The sequence below is a fragment of the Pelodiscus sinensis genome, chromosome Z, assembly GCF_052426305.1.
Source record: "Pelodiscus sinensis isolate ZL-2025 chromosome Z, ASM5242630v1, whole genome shotgun sequence".
NCBI classification, from domain to species: Eukaryota; Metazoa; Chordata; order Testudines; family Trionychidae; genus Pelodiscus; species Pelodiscus sinensis.
Window position 1 is genome coordinate 9,909,221 of NC_143085.1, and position 25,007 is coordinate 9,934,227.

Here is a 25,007-nt window from a genome sequence, read left to right on the forward strand (position 1 = left end):
GCGGGCTTCTGGGGGTGGAAGCTCTCCTGCAGCCCCCCAATTGCCCCCTCTCCCCAGATGGCAGCCTGCAAGTGCAGCCGGGCTGATGGCCGAGTGCTGTGATGTGCCCAGTGTGTGCACTCCGGGCACTCCAAGCCAGGACTGGTTTTCAAGCGGGGCACCCCTGAGAACTGTCTGTCCGGGGTGGGGGTCGGGTCCCTTTAAGCGCAGCCCTCGGCTAGCCTGAGACAGCATCTCCACGCTCTAAGTCCTCCTCTGATGCCCTGCCGGCACTGCTTCCGGCCATCCTTAAGCCCTGTTCAGGATCCACTCAATGTGGACATGCTAATTCGAATTAGCAAAACGCTAATTCAAACTAGTTTTTAGTTCTAGACACGTTAGTTCGAATTAGCTTAGTTCGAATTAACTAATTCGAACTAAGTTAGTTCGAACTAACTCTGTAGTGTAGACATACCCTAACGTACATGCTTACCAGGTAACTGGTTTACTGGTTAACCCTTTACATCCCTTTAATTATGACTAAGCACATATAGGTACATATGTTAGTTGCATGTATCTATTGAATTGATTTGGGCATTTTTTGAATTGGGAGATAGTTATTTTAAGCAACAGACATGTATACAAAGTTGCATGTATGAGCTTGTTTAAAAAAAATACAATCTTGTTGATGCTGCTTCAGGAGGTATAATCTTTTATACAGTTAACTGAGTAAAAATAGTCAGTAGGTTTGCTGTTGTTTAATACTTTTATCAAATATGTTTTTTCTTATTTTGCAAAGGATCAATTTAAAGTGGTAGTTACAATAATACAAAATGAAATAATTTATTAAAAGAAAAGTTGCTGCATGGAATAGGGACAAAATCTATTTTTAATGAAAGAGTCTTTGATCTGCTCCTCCTAGAATTTCAGTGGGCCTCACAAAGGGAAAGCTAATCTTAATATATATGCAGCTGTCCCTTCCAGGCCCTAAAATCCTGACTGAATGCATTACATACAAATATTTAACTTGCATTAACCTGGACTTTAGTGCTTCAGATGTTAATTGGAATCATGTACAAGGGCTTGCATTTTCCAAAATGGTGTTAAATTTAATTTTCTTAACTCTGTTCTGTGTTTAATAATTAAACTGCCTCCTAAACTATTAGCTATCTCATTTGTGCTTTGGAGGCTAAACCGAGCATGACATTAGCTCTGTTTTGTGCACTAGGTTGTAGAAATGAAGTTAATAGAGTAGGTTAATTCACTGCTTTTGCCATCCATTGCTCTCTTCAGAAGCTAAAGGAAAACAACTAGCCCATGTAGTTTTAAACACACTTAGCAGCCAGCTTGAAATTACTGTAAGTAGTTCAAGACAAAAAGTCTCCCGTTTGCAGTTATATCCCTTACATTCAAATTAAATGAAGTCAGTGTATTCAGCTGTGACAAGTTTAGAAATGGAGTTTAGCGAGTTACATTCCTGCTATTAATTATATAAAACAAACTTAAACTATTTAGAAATGTGTGCTATTAACGCTGTGCTTTAAAACAAAACTAGCTGTTCTTCTAATTAATCTTTATTTTGACTTCCGCTGTTCTTCCTTCCCTCCCATCCTCCAAAATCAGAGTTTTTGTGGAAGTTTTAAGCAAGTAATAATCATCATCATATTTGTCAATATCTCTGCCCCTGCAAAATCTGAGTAAGAAAAATGTTGTGAAAATATACAAGATGTTGAAAGTAACATTTTGCTCTGTGTTATAATCTGGCAACTTTCCATCATCTGAACAAGTCTGGGCCTCATAACTTGTGTTTCAGATGACTGAGCAATGAGAATGTATGTTTTAGTCACTTTCCATATATTAACATAAACAAAAAGAATTAAAATAAGTCAATCCTGTTTTGAGAACAGCACGCAAAACTAATGTTTCAGTCTCTCTAAAACCGTGGTGTCCAACATACTAACCACTAGCCACATGTGGCTATTTGGCTCGTGTGAGTGTGGCTAGTTTGCTATAGCAGTAGGAACTATAGTGGCTAATTCTTCAGAATTGGTTGGACACCATGGCTCTAACCATTTAAGTATCATTAGCACTTCTCTTTAAAGGTAGAAAGAGCAAATGAACACAGGTTCAATTGAATTTAACAAACAATGAGCATATATTATTTGAAATGAGACAGACTGACATTTGTAATAGGACTGTCAGCAAAAACAATTTAGAATTCATAATTCACAGATGATTCTACAGAGAAAGCAAACGTGGCTTGTCAGGTTTGGCACTCAACTATGTGCTCCAGAGAATACCCTTAATATGGCTCATCAATCAGCAACTTTTTCTGTCCTTATAGGTGCCCTGACTTGACAATGCCACATGCAGGTTGACAAGGCAATCCCAAAAATTAGTAAGAGTAACTTTAGTAACAGTTTTCCAAATGTGATAATGTTCTTTGGTCCACACACATACTCTTAGCCATCTTTGTTCTGGGAACAGAAGTATAGAGAGCAATGTGAACAAACTACCCTCAACTGCCTTGGTCTTAGAGTGTTTGTAGTCCCCACTTCTAGATTGCTCTACGAATAGCTTCTTTGTGTTGTTTTAAGTGTAGCTCTACTTTTATTTTTGTCTTGATTTAAAATGTCTGTTTTACTTTTATTTTATTTCCAATGCTCCCATACCCCATTCTTCCTCACAAGTGTTAATTAGCAAGAATAAACTCATGGATTCAAACACTGCCAAGAATCTGTCCTGGTCAGTGATGGTTTCTTATAGCTCATGTTTGGGAGACATGCACGTCCCAACTAAATACAATACCTGTTGGGTGTTCAAGTACAAACTGGAAGATTACACTTCGGTTTGCAAATCTGTAGAGAGATGTACATTGCCCTGACCAAATTCTTGCATTCAAACTTTAACTAATGCAGTGAGATTGACAGGAAAAGTTGCAATTTATGGTGGTTGTGTGATGTCACATGCTAGGAACTGGACTGACACCATCACTTAAATTTCATTTAAGCCATTGAGCCAACATAAGGTAACAGCTTCTGAGCACAACCTATTCAGACAATTGACTTGCAGGTAAAAAGCTGTGTATGCCAGTGCAAACCCTCTAAAACTGGTTGAAATTTTTTTTATTAAAAAAAGATAAATTTTCACAAAAAATTGACCTGTTTTTTCTAACTAATTTTAAATTCCTCTAAGCTTGGACCACATCTTAGGAATATATTTCATGGAACACCTCCTCTCCTCTTTATATGGGTCACTTCCTTCAATTTGCTGTTTTGCCACTGTCCTTTAGGTACCTACAGCAAATTCATAAATAACAGAGTTATGTAAATATTAAGATATTTTAACTATCTGTTGCACTAAGTCATGCTTTTGGGGTGCAGGTGAAGGGGTGAGATAATAATTAGAAAGATCTATCACAGTGACTTCTGATTTGTCTTTGTATGGCTATCTGCTCCGGGTACAAAAGGGAGAACCTATATCTTGCCTAAAAGTCAGCTAAAAGCTTCTCCACATTTTCACCTGCTTTAAAATAAAAATCAAAGCCATGGATGACTGTAGAAACTGTTAGACTCAAGGTCCTAGCTCTCTGAACCACAGTTTGAGAACCTCTGTTCTAAATTATTCTATATTTCAGGTTGCCATTGGACTCTCATACACACTAATAATAATAACTAATAATAAATTATACTAATTGATTATTTAGTTTTCAGAAGATGAAATGGCAAATTCATCACACTTTGTTTTCAAATGTAAGTTAAATATTAAAAATAGAGCCTTAGCAAAATAATGTAAACAATATTTTGAAGTAATTATTCATTTAATTTCTAAACTTATATTTCACTGTGGATCAGATTTTGCTAGCCTTACATTCAGTAGTACTCTACTCTCTAAGCAGTTTTCTTGATGTCAGTGAGATTACATGTTGAACCTCTCTAGTCCAGCACCCTCGGGACATGACCGGTTTCCAACCAGAGAATTTTCCGGATCACAGGAGATCAACATTGTCTAGCAGCCTTCCACTTCTTACTGGGCTATTAGAAGATATTTAGGTGTCAGTTAGAGCTAAATCACAGCACAGACCACTGAGACACAGAACTGGTGGCTGTAAACAAACTTTATGGGACCATGGGAAACTTGGCTACACCCATGAAAAGTGAACATCTGGCTAACTAAAATTGTGCCAGACAATGGATGTTTCTGGACCAGAGAGCGCTGGACTAGAGAAGTTCAACTTGTACTTACAGCATAAGATGATGTAAGTAAACCTTCAGAAACTGGCCTCTAGTGCTAAAAGCTTGAAGTACAGCACCTACTGAAGGTAAGCTTAAACACATTTTACTTTTTAAAGCATTTCAAATAGTTTGTTGACAAGGTGCTGATAGCATCCATGACCAGCGGCTGCGAGATTTAATGCATGCTAACCTAAAAACTGTTTTCATTTTGATTGCTAACAAACTTATTTGACATAAAAATCTTTTGTTCAGTATATGGCCATTTCTAAAAAGCAAGATTTCCAGAGATGTCAACCAATCTGTCAACTTTATTTTTGTCTTTAAATCTCTGTTAAAAGTGCTGACTAAGTGGGATAAAATAAAAGATTTACTGCTTGTCTTCTGCAGCCTTTTCAGTGTACATGTAAGCAGGGGAATGGTCCCGCTATTTTGAGGAGCTTTCCTGGCTTCTATACTACCCCGGTAAAATGGACCAGCGAAAGGATCTGAGTCTCCGCTCCCATTTTTTCTGGGGCTTAATCCCCGACCTTGTAGGGTGTCCACACTCACGGGTGCGCTCTTCACACTGCATGCTTTCTTGACCCAGTGATCATTACATACAGATCAAAGCAAATACAATTTATTAAACAGCAACTGATTAAAAAGAAAAGAATAAGGAAAAATGAGAACAGTTAAATGAGAACACACAGTCCTGCTCTGTAACACGGGGACATCACAAACAGCAGTCTGCAGAGTGTAAGGACAGTTCACAGTCTGTTCCTTATAGGTCCCAGGGCTCTCTCTCAGGGCCTGGCTGTGTTGCAGGGGGGCTGCAGGTTGGACATGCTTGCTTTGGCAGTGACCACGCAATTTCAGGCTCTAGGTGGCAGGACCCCTCTCCCAGTTGGAGTTACAGTCCCTCTCCAGGTCTGGACTGCAGGACCTCTTGGCTGGTGGTGTCTCCCTGCCCAGAGCCTCTTCCCCTACTATGCTGGTCACAGCTGCTCACCACACCCAGCTGCAGTCTCTGTTCCTTTACCAGCCTCCAGCTCCTTGTGTTCCTTTTCTGACACCTTTGACACTCTGGTCACTACAGGTCTGCTTCTTAGCACAGGGTCTGTACTCTATGGGCTGAATGGGCCTCTGGCTCTGACACTGTAGGTCTGTCTCTCAACACAGCTTGCTCTACTTGCTGATCTTCTTGGCTCTCTCTCCTTTTCTCAGAGAGACTCAGAAAATCCCAGCTCACACGGAGGACGGGACCTGGTCTCCTAATTTCCTCATTGGCCTGTCCAACCTGTCTGTCAGGCTGAGCTGGAGTGTTGGCCGCTTTCTATTGTCTTGGGGGCCTGTCAGTCTCAGAGCCCTGATTTCTCATGGACCCTTCCCCTTTTGGTATTGGGAGCTGGCCAACCAAAAACTCCCTCTGAGTTCCAGTAAGGGGCTAATAGTCCCCTTACATACAGATCAAAGACAGGAGGAGCATCCTGAAAAAGGAATTGGTGTCTAATGTATAGTAGATCAATGAACAAGACTTTATTTATTTTAACTATACCACATGTTCGAAAAGGGACTTACCTTTTCCTCTCTTTCTTTCAGATGACATGTTCGACCTTCCATTCCCAGATGATATGGACAATGACATTGGAATATTAATCACAGGGAATCTCCACTCTTCTCCAAATTCTTCTCCAGTTCCTTCTCCTGGCTCCCCTTCTGGGATTGGTGTGGGATCTCACTTTCAGCATAGCAGGGTAAGGGTTTGTAATGTTCAAGACACATGCACATTAAGTAATTCTCCAACAAAGCTTTTTCTGTTCTAAAATTTAACCAGCTAACTGCAGACAGGAGTTAATAGAGGAAGAAGCCTTGAAGTTAACAGTAAAATTGAAGATGCTAGCTTGATACTATTCCAGAAGATGAAAGGTGCTCTAGGTACACCTTTATTTATATCACCCACTCCAAAGTCAGTGATAGCTAATCGTTATTGTCAAATTTGATTTGGATGGGAGCTTTTATTTCTAGTTCTAGAACCATATTCTGCATCTCTGAATGAATATCCATCTGTGTATTTATGAAAATCAAAGATTGCAACGATTTTGCACAGTGCATAGGGTTAGAAGGGATTACAAGAGTCATCCAGTCTAACCCTCTCACAAGATGGAGCATTTACTGTGTCTAAACCATCCAAGGCATGGCTGTTCAGCCTCCCTTTGGAAACCTCCAAAGACGGATCTTTTACAGCCTCCTTGAGCAACCTGTTCAATTGCCCATTGTTCTTACAGGGAGGAAGTTTTTTCTAAGATTTAATCTAAATCTTCAAGGCCATAGTTTGAACCCATTGCTTCTTGTCCTGCCCTCTGTGGTAAAGAGAAAACAAGTCCCAGCTTCTAGTATCAAAGAGTAGGATTTAAGAAAATGGTTTTAGATATGGGCCTACATTGAAGTCTTCATAAATAATTTTCCAGAAAAGGAGTTAGTGTTTAAGTGGACTTTTTTTTTTTTCATGCTAAAACCAAGTCTTGGAACATCAGCTCAGCAGGTGCTGGAGTTTTATGCAAAATTTTGTGCTCTCTGGAAAAAAAATTAGCCCTGAGTGTATGCTCTTTTTAAATTAATTCTGTTTAAAGTGGTTTTGAGAAGCTGGTTCCAGCACCAATGGTTATTTAAAATGCTAATTTTATTAATTTGAGAGAGAATTGTTGAGTAAAATTTAGCATAATTTTGAAGCAAATTTGGCAGGACTATCTTACACATACACATTCTCTCAGTTGTGTAAGAGATTTCATGTTGCTTTTATTTATTCCCATCATCATCCTTTCCATGACAATCATGCAGAAACTGACGGCACTGCATTTATAATGTGGCAGCAGGGAAGCTTTCATTAAGGAAGTGTTGAAGTTGAAACTGAAATTTACAGGAATATGCTTAACAACAATTACTAAAAAAAAATCAGAGATTGAACTTTATTTTATCTATAAATAAATCTAAGATAATGTGGATGAATTTGTTGCTGCTTTGTAATCCACTATATACATATATTTTATAACTAGCAAAAACAGCAAAATATCTTGTGGCACCTTAAAGACTAAGGGTATGTCTACACATCAAAATTATTTTGAAATAACAGCCTTTATTTCTAAATAACTTTACTAGCGTCTACACAGCCAAATCACTATTTTGAAATTAATTTGAAATAGCGGAGGGCCTATTTTGAAATTTGTAAACCTCATTCCACGAGGAATAATGCCAAATTTAAAATAGCTATTTTGAAATAAGTTCTATGTAGACACTTATATCGAAATAGGGGGCCTCCAGCCTTCCCAGGGTGCCCTGGTGGCCACTCCAGCCTCAACGAAGAACACTCCTGATCCCCCCCTCCTCCCCAGAGCCCTTAAAGGGGTTGACTCTTGCCACAGTGTCTGTGCCAGCTCCAAGCCTGCCAGCCCAGAGCCAGCAGTCACTGCCCCAACCCAGTGGCCCCAAAACATGAGCCAGCAAGACACTGGCAGCCAGCCCTCCACCACTCCCCAGGAGCAGTCTGCCAGCTCCCAGGAGCCTGCCAGGGCCCAGAGAAGATGGGCACCTACCTGGTCCAGGGTGGAGATCATGGACCTTATTCATGTTTGGGGGGGGATGCCCCCAATGTCCATAAACTCCACACTAAATGGAGGAACGCGGCCATCTATGGCAGGATAGCTGCCAGCCTGGCCGCCAAAGGCCACATGCGAACCCAGGAGCAGATTTGCATGACAATCGAGTTTGTCCAGTGAGACCCCCGACCCTGAGCCCTGAGTTTCCCCTCCCCCTTCTTTCCCTTGCTTCCCCCTTCCAGCTCCCTCCTCCCAGGTTTCCCCCTCCCCTCTCCTACTCTCTCTTCTCCCCTTTCCCCAGTCTCACCAGAGTTTCATTTCCCCCCCCCCCCCACCAGTTTTGTTAAATAGAGAGAGTTTGTATTCTTGAAAATACGTGTATTTTATTTGACATCAGGAAGGGGGGTTAGGGAAAGTGGAAGGATGTGAGGGAGGAATGAGGCACAAGCCTCCAGTGGAGCAGACCAGGGAGGCTTTTAGTGCTTCTCAGGGTGGAAGCTCTCCCGCAGGGTCTCCTGGATGCTGACAGCTCCCCGATGGACCTCCCAGATGGCAGCCTGCAGAAAGTGCAGCCGGACTCACAGCAATGCGTCCATGAGAAGCACTAGAGTGCCCAGGGGCAGCTCTGGCTCCATGTTGCAGAGTGCTGTGGTGTCCCGAGTGAGGGCAACCAGAGCAGGTAGAGACAAAATGCTTTGCTATCCCTCATCAAGGTAGGCAAGCAAGCAGGGAAAGCTGAGAACCTGCTGTCCAGGGAGGGTCCCTTTAAGCACTGGCCTTAGCTAGCCTCAAGCAGCAGCCACACAAAGTAACTCCTGACCTGATGCCCTGACGGATCTGGTTCCGGCCGGCCTTAAATGCGATTCAGCGTCCACTCAGTGTGGACGTGCTATTTCGAAATAGCAAAATGCTATTTTGAAATGCATTTTGTGTGTAAACGCGTTATTTCTAAATAACTTATTTCAAATTAACTATTTCGAAATAAGATATTTCGAAATAACGGTGTAGTGTAGACATACCCTAACTGATTTATTGGGCATCAGCTTTCATAGGGAAAATCCCACTTCTTCAGATGCACGGACATTATACTTGTCACCATTTTCTAAACTAGGCAATGAGTGGTGAGAGGTGAGACTTATTGCAAAGGACAGTAAGACCTTATAAATGTTTATGGTATTTTAGTGATTAGAACTGGTCTCAGCTTTTGGAATGAAAAAAATTCTATTAAAATGTGGCCCAGAAACTCTTTGCTACTGACCTTTTTGGAAATGGTCGGTAGTTAGTATAAATTGTGGGTTTGAGTCCCCAGTCTTCAGTTGACTGTGATGTAACACTGAGAATATAGCTGCATGTTTTTGTTGACTAATAACCAGAAATAAAGGAATGAATAGTCCTGCAGCACTTTAGAGACTAACAGAAAATGTCAATGGTATCATGAGCTTTCATAGGCACAACCCACTTCTTCACTTCAGTTCCATTCTCTATCCATTGTACTATAGTTTAAATAACATTATCAAAATAATTGAAGCTAGCATAATTATACTATGTTATTTAAACAAAATAAAATATGCAGAATTTTAAAATATTGTGTGCAGAATTTTTAATTTTTTTATGCAGAATTCCCCTAGGATTAAACATTTTTTTTTAGCATTTTTCAAAGACTTGCTTTATACAGCTGACTCTCAATGAAAATGCTATTCCACTGGCTTAACATCAATGCAAAAAAGGTTAATGACCAAAGACTTTGGAGATCTGAACAGGTCTTTTCTGGGTGAACCTGTCGCAATAATTCAGTTTAACCATTAACAAGGGCCTGGTAATTGAGGTGTAATTTTTGTTTTTAAAATAGCAACAGCGTGTGATCATTGCCTTCTGGGTCAGGGCAGGTCGAGCCTTTATCCATGTAACCTGTAATTGATTGTTGTAGTTTACTAGTGTGAGCCCTGATTGCTCAGCAGCCAGTTTCAAGGTCTGCTGTTGGTTTTTCCAAGTGCCTGCAGCCAAGTAAACTGCAGCCCTTTCCAAGTGCAACCACTTTATGGGCCATTTAACTTTCTTTGACTGATTAAGATATTACTGCTGGAGAAAGAGCTGCCTTAAGGACTAGAATGGAAGGTTTCATGATTAAACCAGTTTGGGTGCAGATAGGTGTTTTTCTCTTCCTGAATCAGAATCCAGGTTCTTCTGAGGCAGGGCTCAGTCTAAAATATGTTCTACCTTTCTACATCACTATGTTTGAATCTACCAAAGGAATAAAATGATGGGAAAGAATATTTACTTTAAAAAATGTGCCCATAAAAATGCTCTTACAATTTAAAACATGAAATTAACCTCTCTTGAGCAGAATAAACATCACTCCTCTTATCAGCTTTAGAAAACTTCATTAGTGTGGCAGGTGATGTAAAGAGCTTGAAAAGAGGGCGAGAGAAAATAAAATGTGTCAAAGTATCATTTTTTAATTCAATCTATAACCAAACAGTCTGATATTCCATCTTGCTCCTGCATCCTTCCTCAGTGATAGCAGCTACAGATGGAGAAAGTATGCCAAACTTGCTTTTTCATCTAGTTGGACTTCTTATTCCAGTGAGAACAATACAACACTTCAGAAGGTTCATATAGAAACCAATTAATAATCTTTATTTGCTTATCAAACGAAGGGACTTTGTCCAGAACATCGGAGAGTCTGATTCAGAAAAAAAAAACATTTTTAAAATACTGTTTCATACCACATTAATTTTTCCTGATCAATCTGATTATTCAAAGGGGAGGGAACACTACCAATCATTCAAACATAAACTTAATTCACATCAGACTAAAGACAAGTAAAATTTTCCTAGCAGTAGTGCACAAAATGCATGAAAGAATGAGGGAAAAGGTGTCTACTTAGCCAATATAAATGCTTTTTTTTTTTGCTTTAATCTCATTTACAAACTAATTTTTTGTTATTGTTGTTCTCCCTTAAAATACCTGAAAATTTGAACTTTGTTACTGATGCTGGTTGTTGCAGATTTTCCAGCATTGGGCATTCCCAGTATCACACTCTGTGGATCATTTTCCACATGGCTTTAACAGCTGAAGAACCAAGCTCAGGATTCTAAGCCTTATTCACAATACTCCAGAAGATGGCACAATGGGAATACCCAGAATTGATAGCTCAGACAGTGTTAATCAAATAGTGTTCTAACAAGATATGCAAGCATATCTCCATGCTGACTTTCTGGCTAATGGACCAGCAGTCTGAAGTTTCCTCTCAGCTTAAGTTTGTTCTATTAAAGTAAATACTCTTGAGTTGAAACATCCGCACTGACATCAAGGTGTCTTATACAGTCTTGTCTGATGGGATACTTTTAGTCTTTTTTTTAGTTAACCAATGAAAGAAACATAAATATGTCTCATCAGTGTGAGAGAACATAATAGTGTCTTGTATGTGGCACAATTTATATCAAGTACTTTTACCACAGATATTTACCGTATAAAATAAACTAAAATAATTGTCATAACTAGCACAGAAACAATGAAAAAGAGGAAGTGTTTCCTCTTGAACAAAATATGTTAAAAAGCCCCCTTTTTTTAAACGTGTAACCACTGAATTTTTTTCTGTGGCTACACATTTACATGCAGGGATGGGGGAAGATCTGTGGGAGCTGATGTGTGGGAGCCACCTCCCCCTCCTCACGCTGCTGCCAGAGGCACAGGGGTGGGGGCAGGTGGCTCCAAGCTGCAATGCATGGGGAACTGGCTTCTTGCACGTATAGCTTCCCCACCACCACCACCTACCCCTGCCCTCCTGCTCTGATACAGAGGCAGCAGCATGTGGGGAGAGGGAGAGGGAGGGACTTGTGTGTAACCATGAAGGCTGACTGATAAACCCAAGCTCAACAGTTAACCATTTAAGTGTTTAAGCTGTCATATCCATATCCTGAATGGTATAACATGTGTTGTTTTTCCTAATGTGAGAGTAATGTGAACAATTTGTCACACCCATACTATAAAAATGTAACTGTCTGAGAGAGTAAATACAGTTACAAATTTGAAAGACTCACTTATTCTCTGAACTCACATGTCTTAGACAGAAAACAGGCATTTCTAAAGTACTTTTCAGATCCAGAAGGGTGTGTCTTAATGTTCTCTTATGTTAGCCAAAGAGACAGGAATCTGCAATTTGCTGAAAGCTTATCCTGCTAGATGTGGGATTTACAAAAAAAAAAAAAAAAATTACAAAAAGTGAAATAAAATTTCACCAGCTACTGCTCATCTATAAGTGATACATAACATAGAATCATTGAATCCTAGAACTGGAAGGGACCTCAAGAGGTCATCAAGTCCAGTCCCCTGCCCTTATGGCAGGACCAAGCACTGTCTAGAACCATCCCTGACAGGTGTTTGTCTAACCTGCTCTTGAATATCTCTAGTGATGGAGGGGTAGCCGTGTTAGTCTGAATCTGCAAAAGCGGCGAGGAGTCCTGTGGCACCTGTGCATCTGACGAAATGGGTCTTTGCCCACGAAAGCTTATGCTCCAACACTTCAGTTAGTCTATAAGGTGCCACAGGACTCCTCGCTGCTTCTAGTGATGGAGATTCCACAGTCTCCCCAGGCAGTTTATTCCAGTGTTTAACCACCCTGACGGTTAGGAAGTGGTTCCTAGTCTCCAACCTAAACTTCCCTTGCTGCAATTTTAAGCCCATTGCTTCTTGTTCTATCCTCAGAGGCCAAGGAGAACAATTCCCCCCCCCCCCTTGTAACACCCTTTTGGATACTTGAAAACCACTATCATGTCCCCTCTCACTCTTCTCCTTTCCAAACTGAACAAGCCCAATTCATTCAGTCTTCCCTTTCTGTGCTTTTCCTTGGAGCACGCACATCTTCAACCAGCCTAGAGGATGACTTCCTCAAGGATCAGTCCCTGTTTCCCTACATATATCTTTTAGAATCATAGAACCGAAGAGCTGGCAGAGACCTCAGAAGGTTATTGAGTCCAGCCCCCTGCTCTAGGCAGGACCAATCCCAACTAAATCAATACAGCCAGGGCTTTGTCAAGCCGAGTCTTAAAAATCTCTTGGGATGGAGACTCCACTACTTCCGTAGGTAACCCATTCCAAACCCCTCTTCCCAAAGGTTTTTCTAGAATCCTGTGTCTAGAGGGGGGTGATGGCAAGGTAAACAGGTACTTTCAATTTTTCTGGAAAGTGCTGGCTTTCAGGGGAGTCAACAGAAATTCAAACATAACTCCAGTTTTATGCTTCACCACTCTCCTAGTAAAGTAGTTTTTCCTAATATCCAACCTGCACCTCTCCCACCGCAACTTGAGACCATTGCTCCTTGTTCTGCCATCTGTCACCACTGAGAACAGCCTTTCTCCATCATCTTTGGAACCTCCCTTCAGGAAGCTAAAGGCTGCTATCAAATCCCCCCTCACTCTTCTCTTCTGAAGACTAAACAGACCCAACTCCCTCAGCCTCTCCCTGTTGGTCATATGCTCCAGTTCATGCCATTAAGCCCTAGGACAAGCGTACTTCAACTTTCATGCTCTATTGTTGTTTCCAGACCTGAGGTACTCCTGAATTGTTAATCTGGAGAACACCACTACCAATGATTAGGATTAAATAGTGTGGTCTGATAAAACTGTGATTAGCCAGAGGGACTATGTTGCATAGTCTGAGAGTACCATAATAGCTGGCAACAAGTCAAAATTGGATTCAGAATTGAAGGGTGAGTAAACAAATGAATATCAGTGGATACTGACAAAAACGGGAGCGGGACAGAGAAACAAGGAATGAACTGATTAAATTTCATGCTTCTGATGTATTATTTTGTTTGTTTATTTGGTTTTTGTCTAGAGTCAAGGAGAGCGTCTTCTTTCCAGAGAAGCTCCGGAAGAGCTGAAGCAGCAGCCTCTTGCTCTAGGATACTTTGTATCAACAGCCAAAGCTGAGAATCTTCCACAGTGGTTCTGGTCATCCTGTCCACAGGCACAAAACCAGTGTCCCCTCTTCCTGAAGGTTTGTCTAGAATCCTGTGTCTATAGAGGGGGGTAGTGGCAAGGTAAACAGGTACCTTCAATTTTTCTGGAAAGTGCTGGCTTTCAGGAGAGTCAACGGAAATTCAAACATAACTCCAGTTTTAAAGTAATATTAAAGGAAGGCACCTCAACTTTCAGTTCTCAAGTCTTAGTCTTGAGAGGGAGGGGAAACTGTGGCACAAAGACAAAAAAGGAGGAGTTCAAGCTCCACTCTGGTGTCAATGCTTCCTTGTGCTGGCGATCAGAGATTTTTACCCTAGCAGTGCCTTCCCATGCCATGCATGCACAGTTGCCATCTTGTGCTGTTTTGTCCATTAGCTGTATTCGCACCATGAGTCCCTCAGTTCCTTTTCTACCATCTTCGGCAGAAGACAGAATTCTTCAGCATCATGACCCCTTCCTGAAAAGAGAGAGGGATTTTTTTAGTGAAAAAATTCAGTTTTTTTAACCACTTTTAGTCACCCTTAGTTATTTTTTTCTTAGATTCTTTGGACAATATTCAATTTTTGCCCATAGTGATGCTCATGCAGACACCAGAGCACTGTAAGCAGGGAAAGCATCATCATGCTTATGGTTATTGTGATGTGCCTCATGGCACTCTTATTTAGAGAATGTACGCATGTTGCTTCATGTCTATATGTCTGATTGTGTGCTGCTCGCTTGCAATGAGCTCACAAGGCTGGCCAGGTTGGACAGGCCATTCTATAGTTCCCAGGCCTTTTTGAGCTCAGCGTGAGAGCAGTAGAGGCAGAAGTGTTGGCCAGAGTGGTCATAGCGGACAGCTGCAGGAAGCCTTCTATAGGCCAATAGCATCAAATTTTTTGTAATGCAACACCCACACTAGCATAACTTCGACCGTGCCCAGTCAGAAATAGCATTGTGGTGAAAAGCAGGAGTACAGACATCGACTTTTGCATCCCTAAGGGCAGCACAACTGGCTTGGCAGCGTGGACGCATCAGTAAGAAAATTGACCATAAGCAGCTAAATTTGGTGTGACATTCTAGTGTAGACCAGGCCTAAGAGACTCGACTTGTTTGTGTGAAAGGTTTATTCATCCTCCAGTTGCAGGTGGCTAATTATCAGGCCTTCTTATGCCAATATGATTTTAATGTGGCAGGCCATCTCCCAGTTTGAGTCCATCTTCCTCAAGGCCTTGAGAAAGGGGTTCCATGTGATCCTGGTGAAGGCTCCACAACAACAGCGCAACTCTCTAGGCAGCATTGGATATGGCTGGCATTGCCACTCAGACCATGGCATCAGCTTTCTCTTGGCTGCTTCTCACCAGCCTTTCCATGAAAGGTCAGCAGTCAATGCAGGATCTCCCATTCAGGGGACACACCCTGTTTGTGGAACAGACCAACACTAAATTCGATGGTCTTAAGGATTCCCATATGACCCCAAATACAATGAGCTTCTTTGTCCTCAACCCTTCCCACAAGTGGTTTAAGCTTCAGCTTTCCCAGAGTCAAGAGAGCCACTCCCATCAGGAGCCTCTGCAGAAAAAATCCAGAGGCTTTAAGTGATGTCCAGATCAACTGCCCCAGTCTTCCATCATACCGGGCTCAACCCATTCCAAATCCTTGTGCAAGCACCTGTTTTGAGGATACGCCCAAGGTTGATGTATCAGATTGTACCCCGAATCCTTCCCCAATTTTGTTTGCCCTCTGTTTGCTGCCCTTTCTTCCAGCTTGGGAAGCCATAATATCAGAGCGATGGGTCCTCAACACAGTGGCACATAATTACACCCTACAGTACGTTTCTCTTCCACCTTCCCACCTACCCCCAGCCTTCTTCAAGGACCTGTCTCACAATAGTTTTCTCATGCAAGAAGTAGAAAACTTACTGTGGCTAGATGTAGTGGAGGAGATTTTCATGATAGGAACCAGGGGGGTTTATTCCCAGTAGCTTTTGATTCTGAAGGTCAATGGTGAGCTTTGGCCCATATTGGACCTGTGTAGACTGAACCACTACCTAGTGACACTGAAGTTCCACATGATCTCCTTTGCTTCCTTTGTCCCCCTCCCTGGATCCTGCAGACTTGTATGCCACCCTCATTCTCAACAAAACATACTTCTACACTGCTGTCTTCGAGGGACACGCTCACTTCCTCTGTTTTATGGTAGCTTTCAACTACTATTGGTTTGTGGTCCTCTAGTTTGACCTTACTACAGTCCCATGGATGTTCACTAAATGTGTATCAATGGCAGCAGCTTACCTCTGGCAGCAGTGTATTGAGTTGTATCCATACCTGGATAACTTGCTCATTCAGGGCGGTTCCATGTCCAAAGTTCAAAGGGACAATGTGCTGCTGGTCACCATATGTCATCACCTCAGCCTGTTGGTGAATGACACAAAATCAATGTTAGTTGCTGGTGCAGAGGATGGATTTCATCAAAGCAGTGCTTGACTCAGCCTTCCACTGGATAGATTCTGGTCACTAGCGGATTTCCTCACAATAGTCATGGCATTCCCCCTAACTACAGTCATGGTGTGCGACTACTGGGCCACATGGTGGCATGCACGTATGTGGTGCACCAAGTCAGGTTCAGGATTCCATCTCTGCAACAATGATTGGCAATAGTCTACTCCCAGTCCAGACACCACCAAAAAAGGGTCATAACTACCCCGCAACAGTACTTCCCTATCAGAGGCAGCAGCGTGGGGGATGGGGCAACAGATCTGGTGCCAAAGGGACCTGTTCCCACTTCCCCCTACTTGCAGTCTCTGATCCAGAGGCAGCAGGCAGGAGGAGGGCGAATGCGTGTAGTTGACAGGATTAACAGATAAGCATAGGCTTATCAGTTAATCATGTAGTCTATCCGTTGACACTCTTAGTTCCTCATGGGCCTTGACAGACTTTTCCCTCAAGTCTAGTCTCCCCCTCCACAGTGGGACCTCAGCCTGGTCCTCTCTGGCACACAGGGCTATCTTTTGATCCTTTGGTCTTGTGCTCTCTGTCACACTTTTTTTGGAAAATAGTTTTTCTGTTAGCAATGACTTCAGCATGGTGGGTCTCCAAATTGCACGCCTTAGCGTCAGTACCACCTTATCTAAGAATAGTAATAGAGTTACCGCTTCAGCTCCACCCATCTTTCCTGCCCAAGGGGGTCTCTACTTTCCACAAGAAACAGGATATCTTCCTAGCCTTCTTCTGCCCTAAGCCTCATAAGAGCAGTGAAGAGAGGCACTTGCATACCCTGGATGTGAAGCAGAGCCCTGTGTTTTATTTGGATGAGGTGAAGCCTTTCTGCAAGTCATCCCAATTCTTCATCTCACTGACTTGAGAGGATAAAGGGCCTACCAGTGTCCACCCAGAGGATTTTGAACTGAATAGACTTGTTATGAACGGGCAGAGGTCCTGTCACCACTAACAATGAGGCTGCACTCAAACCAAGCACGAGCATCTTTGGCAGCTTTCCTGGCTCGTGCTCCAATATAGGACATCTGTAAGGCTGCCATGTGGTCATCGGCACACATGTTCACAATCTACTACACTAACACTCAGCAGGCCAGGGATGATGCTGAGTTTTGCAGAGCTGTCTTGTGATCTGCATGTCCATGACCACCTACCTGTCTCCAGGGGTACTGCTTGGAGTTGCCTAAGGTGAATGGAAATGAGCAATCATGTGATGAAGCAAAGATGCTTAGCTGTTTCTGACAAGTATATAAGAGGAGTAGCCATGTTAGTCTGAATCTGCATAAACAACGAGAAGTCCTGTGGCATCTTATAGACGAACAGATTTATTGAAGCATAAGCTTTTGTGGACAAAGACCCATTTTGTCCTGTTTCTGTAACTGGTGGTGTTCAAGATGTGTTGCTTACGTCCATTCAATGTCCTGCCTACCTTCACCACGGTCAGTTTCTGGCAAGAAGAAAATGAGGATGGAGGGAGATAGCAGTGCCCTATATACTGTGGCATCTGTGTGCCACTCTAGAATGTGCCAGAGCCAATCCCGTATGGATACTGCTGAGGGAAAAATCTTCTGGAATTGATGCATATGGCTAGCACACATACCTGAATTGAATGGACATGAGCAACTCATCTCGAAGAACACTAGTCACGGAAAAAGCTAACTATCTTTTCTATTTTATGATTAACATTTTTATAGATTTTTATAAACAGGCAGTGAAAGTGTACAAGTATTCCACTCACAGCTCATATACATTTCTAAATACTGCACACATCCCAGGATTGCCAAAAGAACTTAGAATTATTCCATTTTACAACTTGTCAAAGCCGCAAGACTAAACAATACAAAACCGCACAAATAGTACACAGACATAACATGCTAGGGAGGTGATAAGAGTAAGAAAATAGAAGACCTGCATGAACAGGGAGGAGGATCAGTGTCTTTAGTGTGTCCTTCTATAATCCTACAAAATCTTTGCTTCATTGTATATAATGCTTTACATTCCAAAGGATCACAAAACACTTTATATACCTTATACCAGGGGTGTCCAAACTTTTTTCAAAGAGGGCCAGATTTGATGAAGTGAACATGCGTGAGGGCCGACCATTTTGCCTGACATTCTTTGAACAATTAAAATTAAATGCAAATTAACTATTTTATGCAAAGTTTATTGCAAACAGCATACTTTTCATTTCGTCACATGGATGACAAATCTAAACAGGTGTTAAATCACTCTGCCTTTCATATCTGAAGGCCAGATGAAAAAAAAATCCAAGAAGCTGAAATATATGTCAGGAACATTGTAAAGTACATTACATATTATTGGTAATAAAGGTTGTCAACTTTTAAGTTAAAAAAATATGAACAGGAACATAACACCAAGTATACATGTTGTGTCCAAATATATTTATAACTGATTTAGACCAACTGACATTAACTGAGATTTTACAATGTATTCATCTCAATACATATGGATTCGTTGGGGGCCATAAAAGATAGATATTGCCAAATTACCTGTGGGGCCGTATTAAACCAGAACACGGGCCGCAATTGGCCCGCGGGCCGGACTTTGGACATGCCTGCCTTATACTGTCTACACAGGAATTGCTTCAACTACTAGAAAAATGTAGTCACCTCTGGGGTTGGATGTAGCAACTTTTTAGTCCCACAGAGTGGAAATGAGGAAAATAATGTACCCCAGATACAGTTCCAGAAGAATTAATTAAGCAAGATGTAGAGTAATCAAACAATGCCATTTCCAATTTAACTAACATCTTGAATTCTTTCATTATCATGTGTCTTTAGCTTCCTAGATACTTATGTTGGTGTCCATCATTCTGCTATAAAAGACCAATCTTTTTCCCTTTCCCCAGACAGAAAAAAGGCAGGCTTACAGTGGTGGTTACTGAATATAGAAAAGTGAGCATTACATAGCGTAAAGGCACGTTTGTAGGAAAACTTGGCAGAGGAAGTTGATTTTGTATTAAGATCTGATAATTATCAAATAATTGTCATCTGTAAGATAAAAAGTGGCACCTCTAGCACAATATCCCTAGTTCTAAAAGGGAGAACTCAGTGAGTCATCTACGTACCTGCTGTAGCAATTCTGTTTTTCCAGGGAGACCTTCTGTCTAAATATGTGCTTGGCTAAACTCTGCATTGCTTGAGATGACAAACCAAGCAGATATGAAAATGGGGATCAAGGATCAGATTTATTGCTCATTTTAAACCTCATTTTTTTGAAGTTTGGAAATTCATCAGAGCTGTTAAGATTCAGTTCCAGTTGTAAAAAACAGTCAAAATGGAAGCTTTCTGAATTCTTTCTTTAAATCGTTAGTCGGTTTAGTCTTTTTGCTGCAACATTCAGAAGTGCACTAGATACTGTAAAGTCCAGTTGCTAAAACATTATATAGTTTGTTTGGCTTTCAGTACTTGAAATAACTTTTATGCATATATAATGGTTATGGACTGTAAACTACAGGTCGTCATTTTCTGAGCCATCTTGTCCCCAGTAATGAAAATTTGGGGTCAGTTCACACAGGCATTTGAGAGTGAAATTGTAGAGATACAGAATGTGTATGGACACAGGATTCAGTGGAGTACAGTATATCCAACTCTAAAGTCTAAACATAGTTAACCATCATTTCAGGTTGTCCGAGAAAAAGGGCAGAGATATTGCTGCTGGTCCTTGTGAAATGTGCAGACATGCCTGTAACGCAAATGACTGTGTTTGTCTCTTTCTTTCCATAGGCTTCACTGCATCACCATATCTCCATAGCACAGACTGATGAACTTCTCTCTGTCAGGAACTCACAGAGGGTTCCGCACCCCCTCGACTCTAAAACTACATCTGATGTTTTGAGGTAACATCTTCCTGCTGCGAAATCCCCCTCCTTCCCAAAACAATGAGAACAGAGTATTGATTGCTGAACACTGAGGGATCTTCCATTGCTCTGAACCTCTGAATCTCTCCCCTACTTCAACAGTTCCAGTCTGCATCGTGCTCAGCCCTTTAGGATGCAAGACAGCACCATCCAACATGTACCCCTCCTAACAAGCAACCCTGGAGTCCCCAGCTCTGGGACCAGCCTAATGGTGGAACCTCCCACCATGTATGCCATCTTAGGACTTCCACAAAAATAGATCTTGGAAGTCATGGTATGGCATACAGGCAGTTCCAAGCAGGGAGCCTGGAAGCCTTTATACAGCCGGGTTTGAGCCCCAGCTGGAACTGGGATTTTAGGGCTTTTGTATTTCCTGCTTCTGCATCAGGGATCCTGGCCAGACCCCAGAGACCCAGCTGCCACCGAGGCTCCACTCTCTGCCCTGGTGATGGCAGCCTAGCAGCACCCAGACGCTCCAAGGACAAATAGATACTGATAAAACTAAGTTTTAATGGAATCATAGAACACTAGAACAGGAAGGGACCTCGAGAGATTGAGTCCAGTCCCCTCACATGTTTTGTCAGATATATTCCTGACTTGTAGAAATTTCCAAGTATATGTTTTTTTAAAAGACCAGCATGAAGAGCAGGACTGTAATTTTCTAATGCTTTTATTCGATCTCTCTCTCTCTTTCTCTCTCTCATTCAGGTTTGTTTTGGAGCAGTACAATGCACTGTCCTGGCTCACATGTAATCCTGCCACTCAGGATCGCAGCTCCTGCCTTCCTGTTCACTTTGTGGTGCTCACTCAGTTGTATAACGCCATCATGAATATACTTTAATAGAAAAGCACTTGTTCCTCTGGCTCATTCCCCCCTTGACCTGAGAAATGTGCCACAGTCTGCAAAAAAATAAAAACTTTGTTTCTCTTCAGACCAGGCACGACGTCCTGTGCTATGCTTCAGTTCCTCCATAAGCACACGATTTCTGCAGTATTCAAAACTAATCAGTCCATTGACACATCTCTGGCAGCTTCTATCAAAAATCTGGGGCCATCCGGAAACAGGAAATATATACAATACCCTCAATGCAGGGTGAGCTTACAGGCCCGGAAATTACTGGTCAGTGTGAAATAAAGAAGAGAGAGAATCTGAAGATGTCCTTTTACATGGGGAACTGATTTACAATTAAGAGTCATTTCAGCCCTGCACATAAAGTCTTGTAGTGACCCATTTGGGTTGCCTAAAGGTTATTTTGTTTGACTATCATACGATGGGATTTTGGAGAAAAAGAGAACCAATTATAGTCTATTATAAATAATGGAGTTTTCTGTCTATCTGGAGTTCCTGTCAGAGTGGATTGGGATGAATGCACGCATTTGTTTCCTGTCCATGTAGAAGTGAATGGTCTGGAGATATTTTAATTTTATTTATTTTTAGGTTTTGTTTAAATTATAGAGGACCAGGAATCAGTAAATAATCCTAAAGACTCAGCTCCGTTCCAGCGGGGAATTATTAATCTACATACCTCTTAGTCTTCTGGCCAGAAATCAGAAATGGAGCTAAAAACAGTAACAATCAAAAGATGTATTAGGGAGACCATGTGCAAAAGAGGAGCACTTTCAGAACTGTAATAGTGTCAGCATTTTCAGCTAAGAACCTACAGTGTTTTAAAGAATTCAACTGTATTTAGCCTGATTAAAGCAAGAAGTGGGCAGTATTTAATGAAGGATAACACTACTATATGGAAGAAAAAGAGGGGTGGGGAGGGAAAACATTTTAAAGTCCAAAATAAAGGCAAATTGAAAGGGGTAAGTTAATGTATTGTAGGGCAATGACTGAGATATATTTCCAATGCATTTAATGATGTTAGAAAACTGTTACTGAAACCTGAGTCACCCATAGATCAGGGGAGACTAGTCCAAAAGTATGTTTTTTGTTAACACTGAATCAGTTACAAATCTGGTGTATTTTTTCTGACTATAGAAATATTATTTCAAAGAAATAATTTTTTAAAATGATATCATTAAATTGGTACTTGAAGTTATGCCACTGTGGTGGAAAAGTTACTTTGGTAAAACGATTGCCATTTTTAAAGGTTAATGGCTAATTGAAATATTTTTAATGATCCTTCATTCCAGGCTTCAAGGCGTTTATATTTAAATTCCATTTTCTAATGTTTGTTGTTGCACTGTGCAGCAGGCATGTAAACTGCCTTATGTGAGGGTCAGATGTTTTGGCCAGGCTGTGAGATCTAGTTATCTGTGGAGAGAACTCTACAAATTTAAAGTTCTTCCAAAAGACTTTCATGTTCTGGTTAAAAAAATTAAATTCTATGATTTTAAAAAGTATTTTTCTTGAGATAATGTAACATTTAAAACAAATTATATTAAAAAAAATTGCTTTTGTGATGGGAAGGTGAAAGCAGAGAAATAACCTGTAAATGAATCATTTCAATCTCTGCTCCAAGCCACCCACATAGCTGTCTCTCTGCAATGTATAGGTAAAAAAATTAGATATCAAAACAATTTGTATCTAATGTGTACAGTGTAAAATTGACTTTAAAATATTTCAGCACTATTTTTTCTTAATCAGAAAAGAAAATTCTCAAGGCCTTTTGAAGAGCATAAAAAGATGAAGATTGTAAACTTGTATAAAAAAATTTAACTTGGGGAAGAAAAAAATGTAAAGTAGACATTTGTAGTAATCTTTTACCACTCTGGGGTTTTGTTTCCCAGATTCATCTGAACTTTGAACTCTTGTTTTATTTGAGGTTTTTTTTAAAATGAGCAGTTTTTATCCGGGGGTTTTTCTTCCCCAGAGACCCAGTTCTAAGCAAAAAAAAATTTAAAAGGGCAGCAAGGAGATTTTTCATCTGGTGTCATTTTTATTTAATTGTTTAAGTTAAGAGAAGTTGTTAACATATTTATATGTTTTTGTGCAAAATAAATGAATGGCAATAGATTTTAAAGAAAAAAATCTTATGTACTTCAGTGTGAAAAAGTCTGTATGATATTTCCCTTAAATATGCATTATTTTAATTGTAAGGTTTTTTACGGAAATAATCTGAAATGTACAAGCCCTGGCTTTCCTACAGTGTGACGAAGTTTCTTTTTCTTAATTTCTAACTTTGGAAATTATGCTGAAAAATCAAAATTATTATTACAGTTATTTGAGCTAGAGGGGGGCGGGGGGAGGGAATGTCCAGCATGCTTGTATGTATATTTCAGAACCTTTTTTAAATGTAAAAGCTGTACATTTCGGGGGAAGTTCTAATTTTTTTTTGTTTTGTTTTGTTTTTGTTTTCTCTCTCTGAGTATTTTGCAGTGAGCTTCTTTTATATATAACCAACAATTTGAAAGAAAACAAAAAAAGTGAAGTTCATTTTAAATCTACAGTATATCGCTGGTACAGTACACTAAAAGACTTTGATAAAAAGAAGAAATAATAATAATAATAAAGACCTCCATTTTAAATGTCATTCATATATACCTTGTGGATGAGAGCTATATACTTTTACACACTTTTTTAGATGAATAAATTATTGAATTACTGAAATTTTTGGGTGGAGTTTTTATTCTCTGTACTACATTCTTTGACTACTGCTAAATTGTTAGCAAAGCAGTCCTAGAGGTTTTGTGTTTCTGTATAACTATAGAGTCTATATGGCATGCATAGAGGTCCATTATGTGCAGTTTACTGTATTTATTCTTTAGAAGCAAATCTAATCCCATGAGAAGGTATCATACAGCTAATAAATCGTGTCTTTTAAGATGCACTTACAAATCTATAGCTTCTTCAGGTTTCCTCCTAAGTTAATGTCACTAGAATGACTTCACACTGCAAAAAAATGAAAATTGTATTAAAAAGATAACATTTATTACACTTTAGAGGTGACAGTACTCTAAAAGCAAATACTACAACAAATTGTAAATATTATAGTATTTTCCGGCGTATAAGGCTACTGGGCGTATAAGACGACCCCCTAATTTTTTAGTTAAAAGATAGGGTTTCGTCTTATACCCCAGTGCCCCTCCGCCTCCCCGGCTTTGCTCCCGGTGTCCCTGGTCTGCTGGAGATGGTCCCCAGCAGACCAGAGGCACCGGGAGCAAAGCCGCAGCAGCGGCCGGGTCCCGCGCCTCTGAGGCTTTGCCAGAGCAAAGCCTCAGAAGCGCGGCACCCCACCACCGCTTCGGCTTTGCTCCTGGTGCCTCTGGTCTGCTGTGGACCGTCTCCAGCAGACTAGGGACACCGGGAGCAAAGCCTCTGAGGACGCCCCGGCAGCGGGACAGCCCCGGCGCGCCTGGGCTGCCCTGCCGCCGGAGCCCCTCCGCGGCTTTGCAAAGCCTCGGGGGAAGCCGGCGGTGGGGCATCCTAGGTGCGCCGGGGCAGTCCTGCCGCCGGCTTCCCCCCGAGGCTTTGCAAAGCCGCAAACCCGGCGTATAAGACGACCCCCGATTTTTGGGGGATGTTTGTTAACGTCAAAAGTCGTCTTATACACCGGAAAATACGGTAATATTAAGGGTTTTGAGTCTGGTGACATTCTTTATAAAACACTTTTAAGTCCAAGAGCTTTGTCTACTACGGATGACATTTATCCCTATGTACCACTTTAATGTGAAAGTTAAATTATTATTCTTCCCTGCCCACATTGCAGACCACAGATGCTCAGCAGGCAGAGTAATGAGGAACTTACAGAAGTGCAAACCCCAGTTACAAAATGCACTATGGGATCTTCAGTTCAGGGCAGACATGTTGGTTTTTAAGATTTCATCTGAAAGATATAACACAAAGTGAATCCCCATGCATGTTACTATTTAAAAGCCTTAGTTGGCTGTGCTGATTTGAAACCATAGTTGAAGAGTGCAGGTTTTTGCAGCTCAGAGGCCCCTTGTCCTTGAACAGC

General features: G+C 41.1%; 1 protein-coding gene across 1 annotated transcript in view; it reads left to right on the top strand.

Annotated features, from left to right (window-relative positions):
* The window catches only part of MED13L (mediator complex subunit 13L), a 371,515-nt gene extending 347,856 nt beyond the window's left edge, over positions 1-23,659 (top strand). The window contains exons 28-31 of the mRNA XM_075898187.2: positions 5,793-5,947; positions 13,625-13,786; positions 19,970-20,082; positions 20,812-23,659. Of these exons, the coding sequence (XP_075754302.2) occupies positions 5,793-5,947; positions 13,625-13,786; positions 19,970-20,082; positions 20,812-20,944 (563 nt within the window). The 3' untranslated portion in view covers positions 20,945-23,659. The remainder of the gene's footprint in view (positions 1-5,792; positions 5,948-13,624; positions 13,787-19,969; positions 20,083-20,811) is intronic.
* The last annotated feature ends 1,348 nt before the right edge of the window (positions 23,660-25,007 follow it).